Source organism: Poecilia mexicana, unplaced genomic scaffold, assembly GCF_051168715.1.
Source record: "Poecilia mexicana isolate PSO_F unplaced genomic scaffold, ASM5116871v1 scaffold_14, whole genome shotgun sequence".
Classification (NCBI taxonomy): Eukaryota; Metazoa; Chordata; class Actinopteri; order Cyprinodontiformes; family Poeciliidae; genus Poecilia; species Poecilia mexicana.
The window spans coordinates 9,284,972-9,307,193 of record NW_028263383.1 but is presented as its reverse complement, the minus strand read 5'-3'; the positions used below and the strand labels follow the sequence as shown (position 1 = coordinate 9,307,193).

The following is a 22,222-nucleotide window of genomic DNA, read 5'->3' as shown; positions in this document are numbered from 1 at the left end:
CACTCTTAAAAAAAAACAGCCATTCAGGACTTGATTGACATAAAAAGTGGGCTTTTTCTCACTAAACTGCACACAGTACCGCCCTGCTGACCAGCCTGTTGGCTGTTGTGCTCTGCTCTTTGCCTTTCCAAGGTGCTTGTTTAGATGTTCAAAGTCTAGGGTATTGTTTTAGAACATCACCATGCTGTGAACCGCTCCACTTCTTTCTGGTGATGAGTACAACTCATGCCACATTTTCAGATTTTTATTTTTATCCTTAATTTTATACTGTCCTTTGTCATTTTCCAGTCCGTGATTACCTTGTTTCGGTCTATCATAAAATCCCACTAACATATAAATAAGGTTTCACAATGTTACAAAACGAAAAGGTTAAAGGGATTTGTAAAATTAGCAAGCAAACTCAGTGAAAAAAAAAAGAAAGACTCCATAAAAGATCTTTCTTTTCTCTTTTCGGAAAATGTGACTCAGCCACAACAATAATTGGGGCGACTTAATGCCAGTTTGACCCAATAGTTCTGATAGCAACAGATGTGTCATGCGAATTACAAACTGACAGCACGAAGTCACTCGCTCAGCCTTGTAACAAAAGACGATAGGGTGGAAAAGTAATGCATAAAGTGCAGTCGGAGCAGTTATTAACCACAGCTGAACTTGGACGCCTGTGTTCTCTCTGTGCAGATGAGCTGGCTGGATGTGGTGTGTTGGTTCTGGCAGACACAACATACACAGTGTTATTATTCGGCAGTCTTTTCCCATTATGTAACAACCACTGTAGCTAGAGGGAGAACATAAAACCTCTGCATCCTGGAGAACCTCAAGAGCCTTTTGGTCTTCTTGCCCACGTCTTTTAACTTGTCTCTGTTTCTCTTGGACTGCCATCAGACCTTATCATCACCACCTTCTTTCAACTTTTTTAATCCAATGTGTCCCTTTTCTCCTTCCAGCTCCTTCTCAACATCTGTACTCTGATAGTCTTAATCAGGCTGCTGTTGTCCTCTTCCAGAATATCAGTGTTTTACCCCCAAACCTTCACTCTTTGCCTGCTGAATTCATAAGTCAGCCTGTTTTTGGCTCCTCCTCTTTCTCAGACAGAAACACCCCCAGAAACATACCAGAAGCATAATTGATAGAGCAGACAAAACCTCTCCTTTCCATAGCCATACTCTCCCAAATCCCTTTGTTCCTATTAATCTAGACACAGTGCGCCCAAGTCTCTATCCGCCAACCTAAAGATCTCTAATGGAACATACAGACCTCTTTATTTTATATCTGCCGCCATTTAAGTCAGCCCTTGACTTTTTATCTTTTGCCACTTGCTCTGATTATTTCACAGCTTTTCTGCAGCTGAGCTGCACACTGGAAGCTATTAGTCCTTTGCATTTAATTAATTTAACAGTGACATAACTATTCCTTATTGAGCATTCATCTCTGAACACTTAGCACCAAGTTAGGTAAATCGAATAGTAAATGTTTGACCAGAAAGTTATCATTCTGGCCAGATGTTTGCATGCAATCATCATGCGATTGAATGTTATTTTGAAAATTTTATACATCATTCAAAACTTTTTTCACAAATAAAAACTGAAAATGATGGTGTGGAAGTATTCATCCCCCTTTTCTCTAAGAGCAGCCAGTTGCCTTCAGAAGTTGCCTGATGGTGACGAACTGTAGTCCATGTGTGTTTAATCTGATCTCGGTTCAAGTCCAACTGCTCTGTGACGCCTCAGAGGTTTGCTAAGAGAATATGGGGGAGCAAAACCATCATGAAGTCCAAAAAACACACCAGACAGGTCAGGGAGAAAGTCATGGAGAAGTTTAAAGCAAGTTTAGGCTATAAAAAGATTTCCCAACTTTGAACATGTCACTGAGCACTGTTCAATCCATTATCCAGAAATGGAAAGAGTTTGGCACAACTGTAAACCAACTAAGGCAAGGCTGTCTACCTAACCTCACAGGCTGAAAAAGGAGATCACTGATCTGAGATGCAGCCAAGAGGCCCATGGTGACTGTGGACCAAATGCAAACATTTGGAAGAAGGAGATTTGGTCAGACGAGAGCAAAATGGAACGCTCTGACCAAAAGTAAAACTCGATGTGCAGCAGAGAACTAACACTGCCCATCAGTCTGAACACAGCATCCCCACTGTCAAATGTGGTGGTGGCAGCATCATGCTCTGGGGGTGCTTCTCTTCAGCAGGGACAGGGAAGATGGTCAGAGATGGATGGAGCCAAATACAGCAATGTGTGAAGAAAACCTGTTGGAGTCTGCAAAAGACTTGAGACTGGGATGGAGGTTCACCTTCCAGCAGGACAACGACCCTGAACATAAAGCCAGAGCTACAATGAAATGGTTTAAAACAAAAACATATTCATGTGTTAGAATGGCCCAGTCAAAGTCCAGACCTAAACCCAATCGAGAATATGTGGTAAGAGCTGAAAACTGGTGTTTACAAACGTTCTCCATCTAATCTGCCTGAGATTGAGCTGTTTGGCAAAGAAGAAAGGGCAAAAGTTTCAGTCATTATATTTGCAAAGTTGGAAGAGACAAATCTTAACAAACTTGCAGCTGTAATCGCAGCAAAATGTAATTTCACAAAGTATTGACTCAAGGGGGTTGAATGCTTTTGCGCTTTTCGCTTTTTTAATTTGTAAAAAATGTTTTGAATCATGCAGAATTTTCTTTCTCCTTCACAATGGATACCACTTTGTGTTGGTCTTTCACATAAAATTCCAATGAAATATTTTTATGTTTGAGGTTGTAATGTGACAAAATGTGGAAAAGTTCAAGGGACATAAATACTTTTGCATGGCACTGTAAATTCCTTGTTTATTTTCTAATATTCTGTTTATTATAGTAAGATTTTATATTTTTATTGTTGTGGCTTCTTTATGGCCTCATTTGTCCTGCTTCTGATATTTAGCTTTTAAGTAGCTATTGTAGACTCATTAATGGCTGTCTGGGTGTAAGTTTACACTCATAAACAGTGAATAAAATTCAACAACAAAAACCCACAATCTCACTTAAAATGTCATTGTGGCCATAAAATTTGTTCAACGAACCTTTAAAGACATCCATTTTAGATCAATTAGTGTATATTTCAGGTTTCCCCGTGAAAAAGCTGGAATTACATTTCAGTATTTTTCAAGTCTACACAGATGTGGAGTATAAAGAAATAAGAGTATCTTGTCATACTTTCAGATTTCTGAATGTTCCAAATGATTTGGTCCAGTCTGTTTTCTCTCAACCCAATTATCTCTGTGTTTTGCTTCCACATTGTCCAGTGCTTCCTCCACCATAAGGCCTGAGTTTGGCATATTATTTTGGAATCTGCAAGTGTATGAATGCAGCTATAGATACTTTATGAATAGACATTACTCAGATGACAAGCCTGAAACCTGTTTGGAAAGCAGCAAAGAAGTCTTGTTTCTTCATTTCTGTTTTATTTAATTCCAAAAGGGTTTGGTATTTCATAGTAATTGCATTTTAAAAGACTATTTAAGTATATATAATACTAGAACTTAAAGTTTGGAAAATATGCTTTCAAAAAACATAGAAATCAGAGGAGCTCTTATTTTGATGAGTGAGCTGCCTTTTTTCCTCCTTTTATACTATATTGTCAATCTTTGGCACTGAATAAGTTTAATGTTTAAAGGTGATTTTTATCCTCATGTGTTCAGTTGGATTCAAGCATAGAATCTCTCTGATAATGCAAAACAGGCGTAATATTTGTCCAAGCATGCTGACACTCACTATTTTATCCAATATAAATAAACTCCAGCTGTTGCTCAATGCCATCCCATATGTTTTGCATTGTTTAGGTTTGTATTTGGTAACACGGATAAATCAAAACCAGATGATCCTTCATACTTTACAATATTACAGAATTTATAAAAATAGAATGTGAAGTGGAATATTGATCCCCACTCCAAATTAAACACTCATGTCTGGGAGCAAATTGTTAACCTAGTAACAGCTGTAAAGAAAAAACATGCCAACGTGCTTTTAATGCACATAATAACTGTCTGCAAATTGTGTAAAAATCCATAACCAATCCAACAGATGCCAAGATATTTTCCTGGTTAAGTGGAGATCTGTGGTACGGTTAGATTTGAGTTTTAGAAAAATAAAACTCAAATCTAATCTATTTTGAGTAAATAATGAGTAAATTATTTACTCAAAATAATTTACTGTTTATTTTGAGTAAATATGCAGGAATTAAAGCCAGATTTTATTTAGGGTGAAGTCATTATGTTTAACTTAAACACTCATCTGATGCTACCATGCTTAAACTAAACTAAACAGAAAGTTTAGTTTAGTTTAGTTTAGTTGTACAGCATGATGCTGCCACCACCAAGTTGATTGTGCTTTCAAGAATATTTGCTTTAAATGGTGTCACAACTTTCGGCCTGAGCAGTCTGCTGTGTTCTCATGATGTTATTTTGTTCTTTAACTTCTGAGGTCTTTACAGAATGGTTGTAGTTATACAGAGATTAAATCACACAGGATGACTATTTACCAATAAGAATCACAAAGGTAATTGTTTGCACTGGATTTTATTTTAATGCGAAAAAAAAAAAAACAGAGCAAAATAACGCCACACTTTTAAGGGTTTTTTGGAAAAAAAAAAAAAACGGCACTGTTTGCAGGGACTGACCTTCACAAAGTGTCTTTGCTGTGATAATAAAAAGGAGAACTGTGTCCCTGATGCCTCTTAACTTCCCACTAATGTCAAGGTCTGTTATTACATTGCAGTCTTGGGTTAGCTGATCACAGACTCACACTGTTTGTGCATATGGAAGTGTCTGTGCCGTATTAAATTCAGCAGAACCCATCAGTATTTGCCTACTCTCACACAGACAAACACACAGGGACACACTGAAGCAATTAGCAGCCTCCATTATGGCTAAATATGAGCCGCTGCTTACTGGGTGATTTCTTTGAGGGGAACGAGATCAAACTTTTATTCTACAAAGTCCATATGCTTCATCTCTTGCTGCAGACACGAATGCCCTCAATCCACACCCAGACTATCAACAAATCTTTGACACAAACATCTGGAATGACTGCAGCGACCCCCTGAGTGTACAGTGATTAATTAAAAAATACTGAACCAGTCAACTGAAAATGTCAGGACAGTTCTGTATGTCATCACGCAGAAGTAAATCCATATTAAAGGAAGGATTTTAAGTGAAAATGAGCACTCTGCATGCTTCGTCTGACTCACGTTAGCACTGGGAGATGCCCAGTGCAAGCACAGCTCCCATGGAAAAACTTGAGGTTTTTAAATTGACAGATAGTTTGGAAAATCTATTATCGTCTTTCATTTTTTTTACTCAACCATAACATAAGGGCCATCTAAAACTGAAAGAAACAAACAGAAAACATAGCATAACTGCTCTCTTTAAAGATAAAGTGCTCTCAGCTGTCCTCCACATGGACGAACCACAAACAAACAGACCGAAGGATGAAGGACAGAGCGCACGGACAGGCTGACTCCTGACAGATTATTCCTTTACCAGATGATCGGCTCAACTTTTCCATAGACTCAGCCGTGCGCACATACTGTAGATCTGCACAGACACATGACACTTCTATCATCATACAGCACTTCAGACTATTTTGCGTGTGTGTGTGTGTGTGTGTGTGTGTGTGTGTCTGCGATGGTAAATGCATTAACAGTGAGAAGAAAGGATGTCAGCTCCACAAGAAAGGATCAGGACACAAAAGGTTCACAGAGAAGCAAAGAGACAGAAAGGCATCCGACGTGTTTCTGTCTGGCTTATTTCTGAACCGTTTCCTGCCATTCTTTCTCCAACGTTTCACTTGAACTTTAAGTTTTGCACCACATCTCCACATCCCCTGTATGACTGGGACTCATTTTCCACTGTGTGCCTCTTTTTTTTTTAATGAAGCATTTTGGGGGGGAAAAAAAACATGGGGGGAAAAAGAAACCATAAACTGCCTGACTTTGCATCGGCAAAAGAATGTAAATTACTCCCTAAACGCAATGCTAAAATCTTCTGCAGACTTGTTATGTGCAGGGACGTCTAATAACAGGGTCTTCTTTTCCTCCCCCATTAGTTCCTTCACCCGTCCAACTGGGAGGCAGAGGCCACCACACCAGCTCAGAGGGTGGCCACTGAGGCTGCTGGGCTTTATCGCTGTATAATTATCTGGGAAAATCACAGAGGGAGCAAACAGGTAAGGCTGTTGCATCTTGGAAAAGTGCTGACAAGCTTGATCCAGTGCAGCAGTGTTGTCCCCCTCGAAAGATTCAAGCAGCCAGCAGCTGAATACTTTCTTGGAATGGAAAGACTTCAAGTGTGACTGAGCTGAAATGTATTAAACAGGAGGGAGAGAGGGAGCAAAATGAGAGATCAGCAGCCTGACTTTGAATAAATAAAGAGAACAGCCGCCTTAATCCCCACTGGACCAAACCCTTTCTAGCGTTTCACAGAGCAGAGCAGAGGGGAAAGAAGTGATTTTGTGACCAGAGCTGCTCTTGGTATTCTTCACATCAGCTCAGAAATAAGAACTCTCCAGCCTTGTAGATAAGTTCCTTGACTTTTAGTCCTCATATTTAAAATGAGAAACTGAAACGGTAAACCTGGAGTATGCACAGTAACAGTGTTGTACAAAAGCAGTGAAACTCATTAAGCATCAAATTTCAGTTTATTTTATTTGGATTTTATGTTACTAGAAAAGATTTTATTGCATATTTGTGAGGGAAAGCAAAAAAGGACACAAGGTTTTTAAACCTGTTCAGTTAGAATTGTGAAAGAAGGTGGCATGCATTTGTAATTGGGTTTTCTTTATCTTGCATCTTTACCGCTCAATAAAATCCAGCAAATTTTACACACAGTTGAGGTAATGGGTAATTGACCTCAAAATAAACCCAGCTGCTCTGAGGGTCTCTGAGGTTTGCTACGGGAAATCAGTAAACAGTAATACACTTACACCTTACATTATGAACAACATATAAACACACCATTCTGAAAATATACAATCAAGATAATACTGGATAAAGCATTAATCATAAAATGTCAGATCTGAGGGTTGGAGGTTTAAGCTGCAGCTAAACAACAATCAGTGTGTAATCAGACCTGCAAATTGAAAATATATGATAGGTCTTGAAAACTGAGGACATTTTGAAGACAAGAACAAAAAATAATAAACATTTCACTCAAGCTCAAAGTCTCAATTTGAAGCATCAAAGCTTTTTGATTGTGATTTGGAAAAGTTCAGAGGGTGAAAATACCTTAGAAGGCAGCATATAAAACTCAAAAACATTTGTTAGCCAGGTAAACTCTTGTTGTTGCTGCTGTTTTTTTCTTTTATTTGATCATGATCTGAGTTCATGAATATTTTTAACCACCTTGTTTTGCTTGCAGCCTTGCAGACGTCTGATTAACGCATTCTTTAGAAGCCGTTGAACCTCCGATGCACTGTTCATTCTGTAAACATGAACCCACACATCCCAGACACATTCAAGTACATCTGACCTCAAATGAGACACACATAAATAAATAATTACCGAGCTGTTTAGCCTTTGTTCATTCTTAGCCTACGTGCCTTCTGTGGGCCTGAAACCAAGCTCAAATTGAAGACTGAGAACACCGCGCACCGTTTTGAGATTAGTTTGTTCTCAGTATGTCTTTAGTCGTAAAAAAAAAACAAACAAAACATATTTTCTGATCTTGTCTAACTCCTATCCTGATGCATTAGGTCATGCAACAGTCGGCTGCAAAAGTTGGGATTAGGTGAGTTAAAGTTAAAACTTTTTAACTGCTTTTTAATGGGGTGAAATGGTGCAAGGAACAACACTGCTTTTAAATCTGGATCCAGGACACATGGTTCTGAAAAAACAAGCCATTAGTCTGATCTTCTTGGTGTGACTTTGTATTTTTGACCACAGTTGGAGATAAATTGATAAATTTTCAGCTTTTTTTGACAGCAATGTGACTTCTGTGAATTTGATTAACATTTTCTGTTGATACCAAGAATGATCTCATCGGCTAACCCTGAGCTTCTAACACTGCATTCTCTGTATCCATAAACTAGATTTTTGTTTTTACTTCTTTCACGAACATCTGGCTCCAAGCAGTAAATGAACCATGTGAATAGGAATGCATCCTTCATGCAGCTTTACGTTTTAGTAACAGCTGTGTGTCAAGAAAACGATACAGAACCAATGTTAACAGAATGAACTGGAGAAAATTCACAATCCAAACTTGCTGTAGTGAAGTGTGAAGTTGCTGTACCATGAAGCAAACGTATATTCACATTTCTGACTTCGCTGGTGTATTCCTCTTTCATTTGTCATTCAGACGTTACAAAGTAGGTCAAGTGAAATTGAATATTGTAAAATGAGCACCAGAGTTTACAGCTACAAACTGTAAAAAAAAGACAAGAAATAAAACGCATCTGGAATCTGTGGAGAAAAAGAAAAGACATATACATGTGAATTTATGATGTTTGCCCAATTTTACGTCGCAAAGGTTTTATTACTTATAAACCTACCTCATAAATGTGGAGCTTCAACACAACCTTTCACCTCCCAGACATTTCAACATACCCTGCATGACCTTTCCCTTTTCCTCTGCTCTGCTACTCCACATTTTCAATTTCCCCAGGGAAGAACAATCTTTATCCCTGCGCTCCCCCACTCTACCTTTTCTTATTGCTTCTGGCTGGAGCCACTTGTTTTCCACTCCTCTCTGTTTAAGTCTTCCTCTGGCTTTCATTGCCTTGTCTGATTTAAAAACATGATTTTAAATAGCTGTCTCTCTCCAATTTGGTTCTGTTGGTGTATTTATTGGCAACGATGTCTGCATGTTTTGCCTGCCTCCGCGTCTTTCTTTGTGATCGTGTCCTCTATTGCCTGCTTTTTTTTTCTTCTTCACCACCATATTCCATCTGGTTTTCTATGCTTGCACTCATGCACGCTTCTGCTACTTTGTTGTAGCCAGGGAGTTTTGTGCTGGTGTTAAGTTTCATACAGTAGGAAATATTTTTGAACCATGCAGGAAATGTCTGAAGCACTGGGATCTTTCTCCTGCCACCCACAAAAATCATGCACGCACTTCAGAAAAGTCCTAATCATGACTGAAAAAAAAATTATATTAAAGTTAAAATCCATCTCAAACCTTTATTTTTCATGATTTTCTTGAGTATTTGACTTTTCTCAATCAACATTCCAATGCTTGAGAGGCGGCGAGGCTGCAGACAGCCATAGAGGAAGGGGTCTGTGAAGGGGAAGAGCACCACCAGAAACAGCAGGACTCCAGTCAGATAGCAGATCAGCATGGCTGAACGCTGAGGGCGGCTCAGAGCAGAACCAGTGTCAGGGAGACCCTGGCTGTTGCAGAATGAATATGACCTTGGGAAGAACAGACCACAACATGTGAAACTACCATATGAACACGAGATGGCGCTATTAGAGGATGAATGTGTATTTTTGCCTCTTCCCAGTTCTCAGGAAAATAAAAGCAGCAAAGACACCAAACACAGTTGTGTACAAAAACTGAAACCCTGCAATGGAAAACTACAATGAATAATCAACAAACTGTAAAAGCATTCATACTCTTTGACTGTTGTCACAAAAAACGTTGTTTAAAATGTTATGGCAGACCAACACACAGTCAGGCTTATTGCAAAGTGAAAGTAAAGTTCAGCTTTTTCTTCTAGTAAAAAACTGTAAGGTAGTGTTTGCATTCAGTTTCAATCCCCTCTCTCTGATCTTCTTACTGCATTATCTGCAATATCTTAATGCAATATATCCTGTTACAAAAAGCTATTTTTGGTGGAAAACTAACATTGCATCACCTACACTGAACATAATGGTGGCAGTATGATGCTGTGGGGATGTTTTCTTCAGCAGAGACAGGAAAACTGTCAACTGGTGCATAAGCAGATTTGAAGTTGAATTATCTAAACAATCACAACAATCCCAAACATAAAGCCAACGTAACAGTGGTGTGGTTAAAATTAAATCATTTTCATGTGTTAGATTAGCTCAGTTAAACTCTACAACTAAGTCCAATCAGGAATTCTAGGTAGAATTTAAAAATTTATGTTTCAACCAGTTTTAAACAAGCTGGAGTTGTTTTACAGAAACAAAAGAAAAGCAAAGTAGTCTAGATGTGAGAGGTACCTCCGTAGAATATGTAATGTAAAGGATATGAACACACCACACTGTTGAGATTTTCATGTGTAGAAGAAAAATAAATCAATACTATAAATAATTTTCCTTCCTCTTTAAAAATAGTAGCTGAGTTGCTTTGTGCAAATGTGACATAAAATTCCACCAAAATGCATCAACGTTTGTTTCCCTGTCTCTGTTACCTCTCATTTACGCAACTGTTGGTATTGTGCAATAACATAGTTTACTAGACTGTAATTTATAAATGTTTTCTTAGGTGTAATACTACTGTATTCTTCATACACAGCGCATAGATAGCATTTAGTGTCTTCATAAGGTCAGATTGATTTTCACTGGGATTTGATTTATTGTATGAACATACATACATCAGTCGCCTCCCACATGTAGTTTATTTGAAAATAATCTCACCTGCCCCCAGGAAGATGGCACTCACCTTGTCCTTTCCAAGGTGAAGCTGCTCTATGATGTGGTGAAGAAGAGCTAGAACGAGAGTACAATTAAGATAAAGTTTGCAAACATTATAACAGGAACAGCAAAACTCCTGCAGGTCAACTGGTGCATTTTGCCGTGCTTTAGTAGAGTATGATGTCATTGTGGCCCCAAAGTTTCCTGTCATACCAACACCAAAGAACAGAGGCGCAATGAAGATAACAGCTGTGGCTCCAGTGCAAGGCACCAACATCGGCAGCATGTTCCGTCCTCCGTCACTGGCGCCACTACCTGGCTCCTGAGCCACGCTGCATCTTTAACGCACATCCTCCAACTCTGCACATCTGGGAAAATACATTAGTCAGGAGATAGTGATCACCTTTAATGCAGAGCCGGCACATATGTCAAAGTTTTTGCATCAGATTTCTCTAACAGAACCTTATAAATACCCAGAGCAGAGTGAAGTTCCCCAGAGAACCCGTCAGAGTTGTCCAAAGCAGACTGAACCAGGGGCCCCAGATAAAAAAAACTATTAGGCAGAATGAATATAGATGTTTATAACATGCACAGGCAATAAATAACAACAAGATCAAAAGTATGAGGGGAAAAAATTGGCACACATTTTAGTATGTAGTTTAAACACGGCAGGGAGCTCAAATAAAAAAATAAAGTTACAGTATACTGTTAAAGAGTTATATTAAATAAAACATCTAAAATGTTTAATCTGCCTCAATAAATCATAAATTCAATCTAAAAACAAATCCTTCAAAATCTGTGTGACCAGATGCTGGAAAACACTTTCAAAATGACTTTTTAAACACTTTTGACAACGTGAACACAATAAAAATCCATTCCTCTCATCTGTATGGTAAAGAGTTCAGTTCAGTTTCAGTAATTTTATATTGTTTCAGTTTTAGAATTTAAGTCAGAAAGAATAAAATAATTACAAAAGCATTTGTTACAAAACTTTTTCCTTTAAAGTGTTCATGTTGTAACTTATTGGCTTACCGAGGTCAATAGCAAAGACAGTCCAGTTGCAGGAATGAAACCTTTCAAACAAACTCCCATCAGCTCCCACAAGGACTCTTCAACCTGGAGATGCAGGATGCACTTTATTTATTATACAAAGTTATTTCAACAGAGGATCTCATCACCTGAGTATTGTGGGTAGTGATGATTAGTAGCTGGAAAGCAAAGCATGTAGGAATCACAATGAAAATCAATTGCCTGTAGAACTTTCAAACCCCAAAATATCCAAAGGTAGAGAAAGGTCTACTCACTGTGATATCAGCCCAGTGCATCCACATCTTCACAAACGCAGGAGACACTGCAGACACCAGACCTACACTGACAGAGTGACACTTTATCACTCTTGGATGGTCCCTTCAAAGACACACACTTTCATTGACGGGCTACTTGAACAACACTGACTGCATGGCTGTTGATGAGTTCCACGGGAGAGGGATGAATAAAGTAGCACAGGGTCAACATGCTCGAATGGATAAGCTTGATCCTTTATGTCAGATTAGATTAGAAGATCCTAGTGCAGAGAAGCTGATTAACTAAAGCGCAATAGAAAGACATAGATTAAAATAATAATAATAATCTCACCGCATCATGTAATCTTTCATAAAGTAATAGTTTCTATAACGAAAAAGAAACTGTTCCCTGACCGGGAATCGAACCCGGGCCGCGGCGGTGAGAGCGCCGAATCCTAACCACTAGACCACCAGGGAGCTCGCATGAAAACACTATCATACAAATCCAAAACACTTCTGTGTGTCCCATTACAGTTAGTATGTGCATATACTTCATAATGAATCTGCTCCTCTGGTGATACCTAGTCGGATATGAAATGTAAAAAGCTCCAAAAGTGAAATAACCAGTCAAGCACTCATAGCACTCAAAAGTCTCTCAATAACCCGCGCAGGCCTCAATGGTAGCTAATGGTAACGGTAGCCTGTTCTTCAGAAGGAAATGTAATGTTGCTTCAATAAGTTAAGTGTAACTAAACTTATTAAACTCTACGGGCACAATAGGCAGACTCTACACAATATGCACAATGCTTTACTAAATACAGTATTTACAAAGAGCTTCAATGTATTACCATACCAGTTAAGGGAAATGTCGCCGTCTGGTGTTCTGTCAGAGCGCCAGTGGGTTGGGGCGGATTAACGTAAGAGAGGGAGGGTATGGTGGTGGTGGTACTTATGGAACAAGACTACAGCGGGAAAGGGAGGTAGAAAATGGTAGTTTCCCGGCCCAAACGGGAGACTTGACAGGTATTACTTCTGTATTTCCTGTAGTAGGCAAAGCATGATTGACGTGACGCCGGCTCCCATGAAGAAGTAGATCGAAACTCCGACAAACAGTGTTATAATGGCTGAGGTAGTGGAACTCAATGCATTACCCTGAGACATGTTTTGAGTCATTTTTGCCTTACCAGCCAACATTGAGGCAAAGAACACAGGCAAGAAAATTCTCCAATGATTTGTCGGAAACATCTGAAAAATCAATGTTAAACCCAAGTCTTATAGAAGGAGCAATTTTCAAATTCTGACAGATTTTAAAGTAAATTCATTCCTGAATAATAGAACAATCAATCAATCAATCAATCAATCAATCAATCAATCAATCAATCAATCAATCAATCAATCAATCACATTTTATTTGTATAGCACATTTCAGCAGCAAGGCATTTCAAAGTACTTTACATAATTAAAATAAAAACAGCATGTAATAAAGGTTGAGAACGTTTTCTAAGACACTAATATATTTTTTAAGTAAATACTTCCATTGCAGGCCTTGGGTTGCAGACCTACAATGGAACAGGCCTTCCTGTATTTGTGTGGCAGCTGCACACAGCTGGATCTTGTGAGGTAGATGCTGCTGTTTCATAAAGCTCCATAAAGGCGAGATGTTTGAGCTAATCAATCAAAAGTAATTTAAATGGATTACCCTTCCCGAGCAGTGTGTCTCTGCAGGTACCATGGGACTATCCAGTAATTATTCTCACCCAATGTATGTATGGTGACTGGCTGGTTTTTAGGTCACCGTTTTCCTATTTCCCTAAATGAGATGGTTTGCACAAAATTGAACATATTACAGTAATGTGAACTTTCTGTAGGCCGATTTTATTAATATTATCTATTTCTACAATCTGTGCTTTGGTTACATTGATTCGTACATAAAATACATTTATGTCCGGAGCATTGTGGTGTACCTCACAAAAAAAGACTTCGCACATCTCTAGCTATTTTTTTAAACGTTATTTTATTTGTCATTCATGAATAAAACAGTCATAAATATGGAAATCAACATTTGGAATCTACATACTGAATGATAGGTACCGTTTTAACTGCACACATCAAAAACCATGCACGCATTCATCAAACTATGCAGAAATACCAAAACTTTTTAACTTACACCAGTCAAGAAGATGAGAACATCCAAAGAAGCTGCAGATGACTTAAATCACCAGGGCCCGACATTAAAAGATACATTTTAAGATGCATTACCACTTTAAGCGTCAATAACCATTCTGCACTGAAAACCTTGTGGAATTGAGTCCAGCTCGAATAATCACAAAATATACTAATTTCTGAAATGCTTTGACATACTAACATTTTTTTTTAAACTATCAGAAAAGATAAAAGCGTCACCTGCAACAGAACATATCTCTTTGCATACTTGACTCCTGAGCAGATAGATTCTCTGGTGCTTTTTGGCCTATAAATCAAAAACTTCCTCTTAAGGCACAGGAGACACACAACATAAAAAATAAGCAGAGGACCAGCTGGAGTGTGAATACTGAATAATGTCCAAAAAAATTTACACAACACATGAAAAACACCAGAAGTGCAATAAATGTATGACAAAATGACACACGTCTTCAATAAATAAAGAACAGATTAAAGAAACAAACATAATACCACTAAAACACACACATTACACTCAGGCAACAATTTCCAGCTTCAGACTTAGAGAACATTTCTAGGAGGGAAAAGGCACTTGAAATCCTACAGATATCTTTGTAGTTTCATTTTTTTCTTAACATTCAAAGAAAATACTTTGGGGGACTTTGGGATTCAATGACAACTGCAGTTTGTGCTTGTCCTTTTCACTGTAACACACATTTGTCCTTATTGCTGTATTTCCTCCTCCTCATCTCCAAACCTCGCTCCAGCCGCTCGTCCTCCTCCCGAGCACTGCAAACACATAAACATCAGTTCAGTATAAACAATTTCTCAATAATCAGGGATAAAATCACAGAGATGACTGAGCTACACAAAAGGAACGGCTCTCTAGGTAAAAATGTGTAAAAGGCCTCAAAGTAAATTGATTATTTAATAAATAAGTATTTTAAAGAAAAAAACTTTTCAAAGTTCATTTTTAGAGAAATTCAAAAAGCAGAACGGTCTTAGGATCATTCTCCAAAAAAGTCAATTCCTTTTGTAAACCTATTTACCTAAATTGTGGTCAATAATTGTGTAGAACGCTGCATGTTTGTTTGACTTTTTCTGGTCGTACTGAAAGCATCCACTCACCGTTTCTCTTTGTCGTCGATGTCTCTGATGATCTCATCGCGCTGGTTAACCAGAGACACCAGCTCCTGAAGGAGCAGCTGCTCCCTCTGCTGCTGAGTCGATGTCTTCTGCCAGTCTGTGAAACATACGGCAAAATGCCAAATGGTACTGCTTTATTAATGCTTTAGATATCTGAAAACAAGATTATGTCTGACGATTACTTTTACATGCTTCGCTCTTTGATTTAATATAACAAAGAAGTTTCTCTTTCTGCAAGTTAAAAACAAAAATATGAACCATTTCCCACAGCATTTCTGACAAACATGACTTAAAAAACTAGCTTGTTACGTTTCACCAATAATTTCACAAGCAAAGAACAACCCTAAATGCAAGCATTTTATGTAGAGACAGACATGACTTTTGCATGTTCACAAATCAAAATTTAGTCAAAATTACAAATCTTAGCTATGAATAACTTATTCTAAATGTGTACATGTGTATTTAATCTTCTGTTTACCCTGAACTCTGTTTTCAGTGCCTAAGACACAGATCCACAGATATAATAAAACTTCCACCGAACACTGACCTTCTATAGCCATCATAACTCGTAGTTCTCTGGTGAGAAGTTCGAATCTCCTCTCCAGATCCTGCTCCTCTTGTCTGCAGAGCAGTCAGAAATTAGGGGATTGTAATAAACTCAATGTTTACAATATAAACATGTATTTTCAGTTCGCTTACAATAGCTCCAGGTTGTCCTGTCGGCGTATCAGAGCGTTCTTCTTGTTCACCAAAGTGAACCATTCCTGGATCAATCTCTCCTCTTCATCACGATCACTCCCTGCAAACAGAAGAGAATAATTTGTAAATTCATGTAAGAGTTCTGGAAATTAAAACCTTTTCCTGCATTGTGAAAAACAGAACATTGAACACTCCCACCTCTCTTAGAAAGAATTTAAAAAATAAACCAACCTGTTTCCATGAGGCTTCGCAATCGTCTCTCCACGACTGCTGCTCTGCTGTCGATGTGCTTCTGCTCTGTCTCCAGTGCCGCCAGTTCGCTCAAGACGTACTGACTGGTGTCCTGCAGGTGCTGACCACAAGTCCCATCACACACACACACACACACATTTGCATGCATGTACACAACATGCAAACACACACAAATACAAATAAACAAAAAAATGAAAATGGCCCGGCAGCCATGAGGAGAGGAGAAGAAGGGGAAAAGAAGAAAAGTGACGACAAGAAAAAGGACAGTCAGAGATTAGAGGGAAGTCAGAAGCACTGGAGAAAACTAATTTATTCTGCAATGGAGAGATTTATTGTGATTTTGTATAAAGGGCTGTTGTTATGCAAAATAAAAATAAAAAACACAAAACTGACCATAGTTTCTTCTTGTTTAGGAGGCTGGATGTCAACTGCACTCTGCAGCTCTGCAAACACAGAAACACAGATTAAATCTTGAGCAGCAAAAAAAAAAAAAATCCAGTCAAAAGTGGGAAGAAATATCCAGAATTTTAGGTGCTAGCAAGACTCAATCCAGATAATACCTACCTGAGTCATTAGCATTTTCAGTAGGAGATGAAGCATCTTCATCCTGCAAATGCAAAATATAATACACTAATAGACGTCGCATATTGTTTGAAGAGTTTTCATTTGATGACAAGAAGTGTGACCTGTTCATATTTGGCAGCTTTGGTAACCGATCTCGGGGGTGGAACTGGGATTCTTGTTTCTTCCGCTACAAAAAGATAACGAAAGCAATGAGATGTCTGATTACTGGTCAAGAAAAGGCATTCATATACTTGTTAGTCCTTTCCATAAACTTTGATAAAGGTTTTGAGATTCCAAGTTACACATGTTTAGATTTCAGTTTCAAAAGATATAAGAAATTAACTCTAATAAATCTTATGCAATAGGAAACACGTAATGAGGCTTCTTTCAAAATTACTCAGCAAAAATTAAAGGCACTGATAAGGACGTAAAGAAAACAAGGCTGCAGCCATCACTCTTTTGAAGTTAGGAGGCTGAAACAAGCAAAAACTAATAAGTAAAAGCTTCACAAAATGAGAAATGTACCTTTAATAGTCCTTTTGGTTCTGGGTGGTGGCACCACCAAGGCACTGCTTCCTCCTTCCTCTAGACTCACACCTTCGTTCAGCCTGGCCATGCAGAAGGCGGCGGCGTCGACGTTGGTGGGAGCGGGACCAGACAGAGCGAGCCCGTAACTGGACTGGCTGCTGTTGTGCTCGATCTGCAGTACGCTCAGCTCCTGGTTGGTGAAATGTGAGCGGATTTGGCTGAGGTACGTCATAACGATGAGCCGGTCAGGGACGGACAGCAGAACCATGTCAGACGGTTCCAGCAGACGAGAGATCCCCAGCGCCTCAAAGCCGTCAAATGCCTGAGGTTAAACAGCGGATAAAATGGGCAGCGTAACTGTCATTAATAAAAAAGCTCTGTATATCAAAATTTAGTATAGAACTTTATACATTTTGTCATGTTATGAACTTACATGCATTTTATTGCACATTCATCTTATAGATGCAAAAATCAGACAGATGTCGCATGTATTAATTTTCAGTTCAATTTCAATTATAGCTTTAAATTTCCTTTGCCTTAGAGCAGATTCAAAAACTAACACACTAAGTGCAGTGGTTGCACTCATTACACAGAGGACTAAAGAATGGATGCCATTCTCACCTTCTTATTATTCAACTTGATGTCATGAGGAACCAAGCATTCAAAATCTCTGATGGGGTAAAAGCAGAAGCACAATAAAATTTATTTAAGACAGATGAAAGCCATTTAAACCATGAACTGTGCATTCAAAGAAGAGATTTAACAAGAGTGATAGTGTAGAAATGCTTTACATTTTGTCTGGATGAAAGTGGTGCAGTATGGCGCAGAAGGCCAGGCCGTTTCTCCAGGACGTGCTGAAGTTTGTGACCTTTACACCCTTGTAGTTGTTGGTGATGCTCTGACACCACTGGAGCAATGACTGACTAGAGTTCACAAGGTCCTTGAGGAAAAGCAGAATAAACAAGCAATTCAGTTTTAATTATGGGCTTATAAAAGCTCTTTTGAGTGTCTGTTTATGATCCATTTACCTCAGTGTCATCCTTCCCATTGACCTCCTCTGTGACCTCTGCAAATGGATCAGTGGTCCTGAGCTCGGGGGTTTCTTCCTCTTGTAATGTTGGAAGCCGAGAATTATTGATCTCACACTGAAGTGAGGAAATGACGGTATGTGTATTGGAGGTGTCTTTGGAATGAGACGATTGTTTCACCGGTCCACCATCAGATACATCAGTTGTTTTATGCTTTGACCTAGAAGGCAACAAGACAGAAGGCAGATGATGAACAGATGGGACAGAGATCTGAAAAAAACCAAAAACAGGAGAATCCACCTGCTGTAAGGAGGTACAAGAGATACAAGCAAAAGACATGGAGTCATGCAATGGTGAAAAAGCTGAAGAAGATGATGAAGACGAATGAAGAATGATGGGATTCTTAGACAACGTGACGTAAAATTCATACAGCATTCTGAATTTTTCTTCTGACTTGGCATTATAGTTGCCTAAAGCCAGATATACACTATGAAATAAATACACGAAAATGTGAAAAAAAATGTTTTAAGTACACAGCATAAAGAACAAAAGTTTTATCAGTCAAAAAAGGCCAAAGTTACCAATCTGCACACAAAAATAAAGCACGAAAATAGGAATATACCAAGTCATTTTCACGCGTGAAAAGACAAAAATAAAATGTCTATTATTTTCTTTCCTTAATTTTAGGACAGTGAAACAATTAATCTGACATGACTACAGTTAAAGTGAATTGTTGCAATGTGCTACAAGTAGATACACTAGAAGACAAGCAAAGTCTCTCTAATCATCAACTCTATATAATAGAGGTGATTTCAGAGAGCAGCGCAGGTTTACAGACTTACGCTTCTTCCTCTACAAGTGGCTCTTCCGTGTCATTTAGTCTTATTTCCTGCAGATCATTGGAGCAGGTAATGATGGAGAGCTGAATGTGAGCAGTGAAGTCAGTGGGGGGGCTTGAAGGGACTCCTTTCTCCATAACATCGATGTCAATATCACCAGGAGTGGGAATGAGTCTTTTCATGGCTCGAGGCCCACTGACCGGAGACGTGTCGCCTGACATCTGTCGAATCTTAGCCAGTAAAAGTCTTTCCTCCTCTTGGAGCTGCTGCTCTTTGGAGAGATTGTTGGCTGAACTGGGGATCTCCAGGTCATCTTCAGACTTCAATTCAGGACTCCCATGTAAATTCACAGGCATTTTTGTCTCGTTCACCTTACTGATGCATATGCCACTGGGTGGTTTAGACACCACCAAAGGTTGAGCAAACTCTGTTACATTTACATCATAATCAATTTTAGTAAGTACTCCATCACTCCTTTTTTTCACTGACTGTTGGTCTGAAATTTGTTGTGTTGTTTCCTTCATGTGAGACATAAAACGATGGTCAGGAGGCTGACTGTGAGGTCTATTTTGTTGTTTCACATCAAAGCTAAGACCTTGTTCAGAGGAGGGGGCTGATGCAGGCTTCAGGGCCACAGCGGGAGGCGGGTGGTCTGGGCTAAAGATAAAAAAGGGAGAATTCAAAGCTAAATTTACCGCCTGTCCCAGGTATGACTAACATAGCAAGCATTAATAGCATGCTTTGCCATATCCAAGCAGCAGAAGAGATGTCACTTTGATGCTCCCAAGTGAAAAAGCACAAAACTTAAGAATCTTTCAAATAGCTTTTGCTATTTAACCCAGAAGCTGTTAGTTTAAAATGATCTTCAAGGCTCCCAGAACATTAGTGGACAAAAAATATCCTCATAAAAATGCCAGATTTTTGCTAATCTGCAGCATCAGAGACTAAAACCATGCTAATCCACCTATTTAGCCATGCTACAAGGCTTAAACAATAAATGCCCCTCACAACATTTAAACCGACCATCAATAACAAAAACATGTAAGAAATATTACATTAGCCTGTTTGATGCTGGAAACTAGCATCCTAACTTCTGGACAACAATGTAGTGATAGTGCTGTGAAATTCATATATCCTACATGATGCTGTGGTGGATAAAAATCCCACAACACTGGATTGTGCTGCAGACTACAACCCATTAGCATGTAGCCTAACGGACAGGGATCGCTAACCATGGAGTCTGCTTTGGAGATGTGTGTTGATCGCCTCCCAACCATACTTTACTGATATCCTCTATGCAAGAGAAGCACACATCTTGTTTTATAATGGATGTATATGAAATTATTATAAATTATAGAGATTAACTTAATCTTGATAAATGCATGCAGACACCATTCTGTCGTAAGAAAAAGTTAACAGAGAACACCCAAATCCTCAGTATGCAAAGAACATAAGTTAGTAAATGTTCTAGGAGATGGACGTTGTTATGAGGAAACATCCACAAATGCTTCAGACTTCTCTCTGAACAACAGCAAGCAACAAGGAGATCTTTCTGACAACAGCCAAGTTACTCACCCATTTCTGTTGCTATGTCTCCCTCCCTCACCCCTCACTCGCCCTGCTTCTCCTTCCATATACAGCTCAGCCAGCCAGATGGAGCCCAGATCTTCCTGTCCCCTTTCATACTCTACTTCCTCCTCCTCCTCTTCTCGCAGCCACACTGGGATGGCATTGTGTTTAGGTCTGGATGCACCCTGCTTGGTTGCTCTCAGACTGGAACTGTGCTGTGCCTTCACATCAGCGCTCACAGAGTCTTTGGCTTTGTTATCAATCATCCTACATGTACTTGCAGAAACAGGGATGATGTTGCTGGCTGGTTTGGGGTCAGATTTGTGCTTCTCATTGCTTCCCTGTAGCCTCTCGTCATATGCGATATCATCCAGCTCTGCCTTCTTCAGGGGCGGCCAGGAGTTTGATGGAGTTTTGTTTCCTTTTTCTTGGTTCTGAACAAATAAAATACCGGCAGGAGTTTTCACCTCTCTATTCTCCCATCCCTTCATGAGTTTTTCCATCTCTGCATTTTCTTCCTTATGTATTTCCTCATTTGTCTCATCAGCAAGTTTCCTCTGTTGCCTGAAAAAAATGGTCTCCTTGTCTTCCTTCCCTTTTTCAATTCTAATTCTTTCATTTTCCAACTTTTTTATGTTTTTCTTCTCCGCCTCTTCCTTTACCTTTTGCCTTTCTAACTTTTCTCTCTCCAGTATTTGATTTTGTATCTTCTCCATCTCTTCTCTCCTTATTCTTTCAATTTCTTTCCTCTCTGCCTCTTCTGACCTTAGTCTTTCCCTCTCCTTCTTCTCCATCTCTTCTCTCTCTAGTCTTTCTCTTTCTTTCTTATCTTGCTCTTCTCTTTGCAGTCTTTCCTTTTCTATCTTCTCCATCTCTTTTCTTTTTCTTTCCCTTTCTTTTCTCTCTGCCTCTTTCCTCCTTAGTCTTTCCATTTCTTTCTTCTCTGCCTCTTTTCTCTTTAGCCTTTCTTTTTCCTCCATCTCTAATCTTTTCAGTCTCTCCTTTTCCTTCTTCTCTTCTTCACATCTTTTTAATCTTTCCTTTTCAATCCTGTCGGCCTCTTCTCTCTTAAGTCTTTCTTTTTCTTTCCTTTCAGCTTCTTCCCGCTCTTCTTTCTCCCTTTCAGCCTTTCTACGGTTTTCCATTTCCTCTCTTTCTCGTCTCTCCATCTCCAGTTCTCTCTGTTTCTCTTGTTCGCTGGCTGCCAGTCGCAGACTTGCCACCAGACCCAGTCCGTGCGTCATATTTACTGCTCCCTGAGCTGGTTCAGCCTTGGGGACCTCGTCTTCAACCATCATCTGACTTTCTGCTGAGTCAGAGAAAGCTGCTGGAGGTAAAATGTTCACACCAGCAGAGTTTGGTGGCTCATTATCTGGCTCTGCGGTGCACCGGATCGCTGCATCATCTTTTTGAAAAGTGTTTGTAAGTGGCTGTAGTTTATCTGCTGAAGGCTCCTGACTGGCACCATTTGATGCAGATGTGTGCAGCATGGAGGCCATTGTCTCATAGCTAAGAAGCAAAATATGACAGACAGGAAATCTATGAGACACAGCTCACCCTGAAATGACCCAGCAACATGACCGGAGC

The 22,222-nt window shown here is 39.2% G+C and overlaps 1 protein-coding gene, 1 non-coding gene and 1 pseudogene across 7 annotated transcripts in view; all 3 read right to left on the bottom strand.

The window, feature by feature from the left end:
• Positions 1–6,653: 6,653 nt before the first annotated feature.
• On the bottom strand, positions 6,654–12,207 carry LOC148155469 (CAAX prenyl protease 2-like; annotated as a pseudogene). The gene is made up of 8 exons (XR_015765312.1): positions 12,203–12,207; positions 11,872–11,974; positions 11,604–11,683; positions 11,041–11,123; positions 10,781–10,935; positions 10,571–10,642; positions 9,411–9,531; positions 6,654–9,379 (listed from the first exon to the last, which is right to left on the bottom strand). The product of XR_015765312.1 is annotated as a CAAX prenyl protease 2-like (transcript).
• A 48-nt stretch (positions 12,208–12,255) lies between these two features.
• trnae-cuc (transfer RNA glutamic acid (anticodon CUC)) lies at positions 12,256–12,327 on the bottom strand. Its single transcript has one exon. It is a non-coding gene; the product is annotated as a tRNA-Glu (tRNA).
• Positions 12,328–13,845: 1,518 nt separating this feature from the next.
• The window catches only part of ehbp1l1b (EH domain binding protein 1-like 1b), a 30,460-nt gene continuing 22,083 nt past the window's right edge, over positions 13,846–22,222 (bottom strand). For 3 of the 5 annotated variants that reach the window (XM_088012753.1, XM_088012754.1, XM_088012749.1), the window contains 13 exons: positions 19,070–19,723; positions 18,228–18,447; positions 17,991–18,139; positions 17,821–17,869; positions 17,197–17,521; positions 16,794–16,858; positions 16,672–16,714; positions 16,501–16,550; positions 16,087–16,207; positions 15,856–15,955; positions 15,704–15,777; positions 15,139–15,253; positions 13,846–14,799 (listed from right to left, as the gene is read on the bottom strand). In XM_088012753.1, the coding sequence (XP_087868879.1) occupies positions 14,712–14,799; positions 15,139–15,253; positions 15,704–15,777; positions 15,856–15,955; positions 16,087–16,207; positions 16,501–16,550; positions 16,672–16,714; positions 16,794–16,858; positions 17,197–17,521; positions 17,821–17,869; positions 17,991–18,139; positions 18,228–18,447; positions 19,070–19,723 (2,053 nt within the window). In that variant the 3' untranslated portion in view covers positions 13,846–14,711. Of the gene's footprint in view, positions 14,800–15,138; positions 15,254–15,703; positions 15,778–15,855; positions 15,956–16,086; positions 16,208–16,500; positions 16,551–16,671; positions 16,715–16,793; positions 16,859–17,196; positions 17,522–17,820; positions 17,870–17,990; positions 18,140–18,227; positions 18,448–19,069; positions 19,724–20,641; positions 22,145–22,222 lie in introns of all 5 variants that reach the window. The other 2 variants (XM_088012752.1, XM_088012750.1) reach the window with 2 other exon arrangements.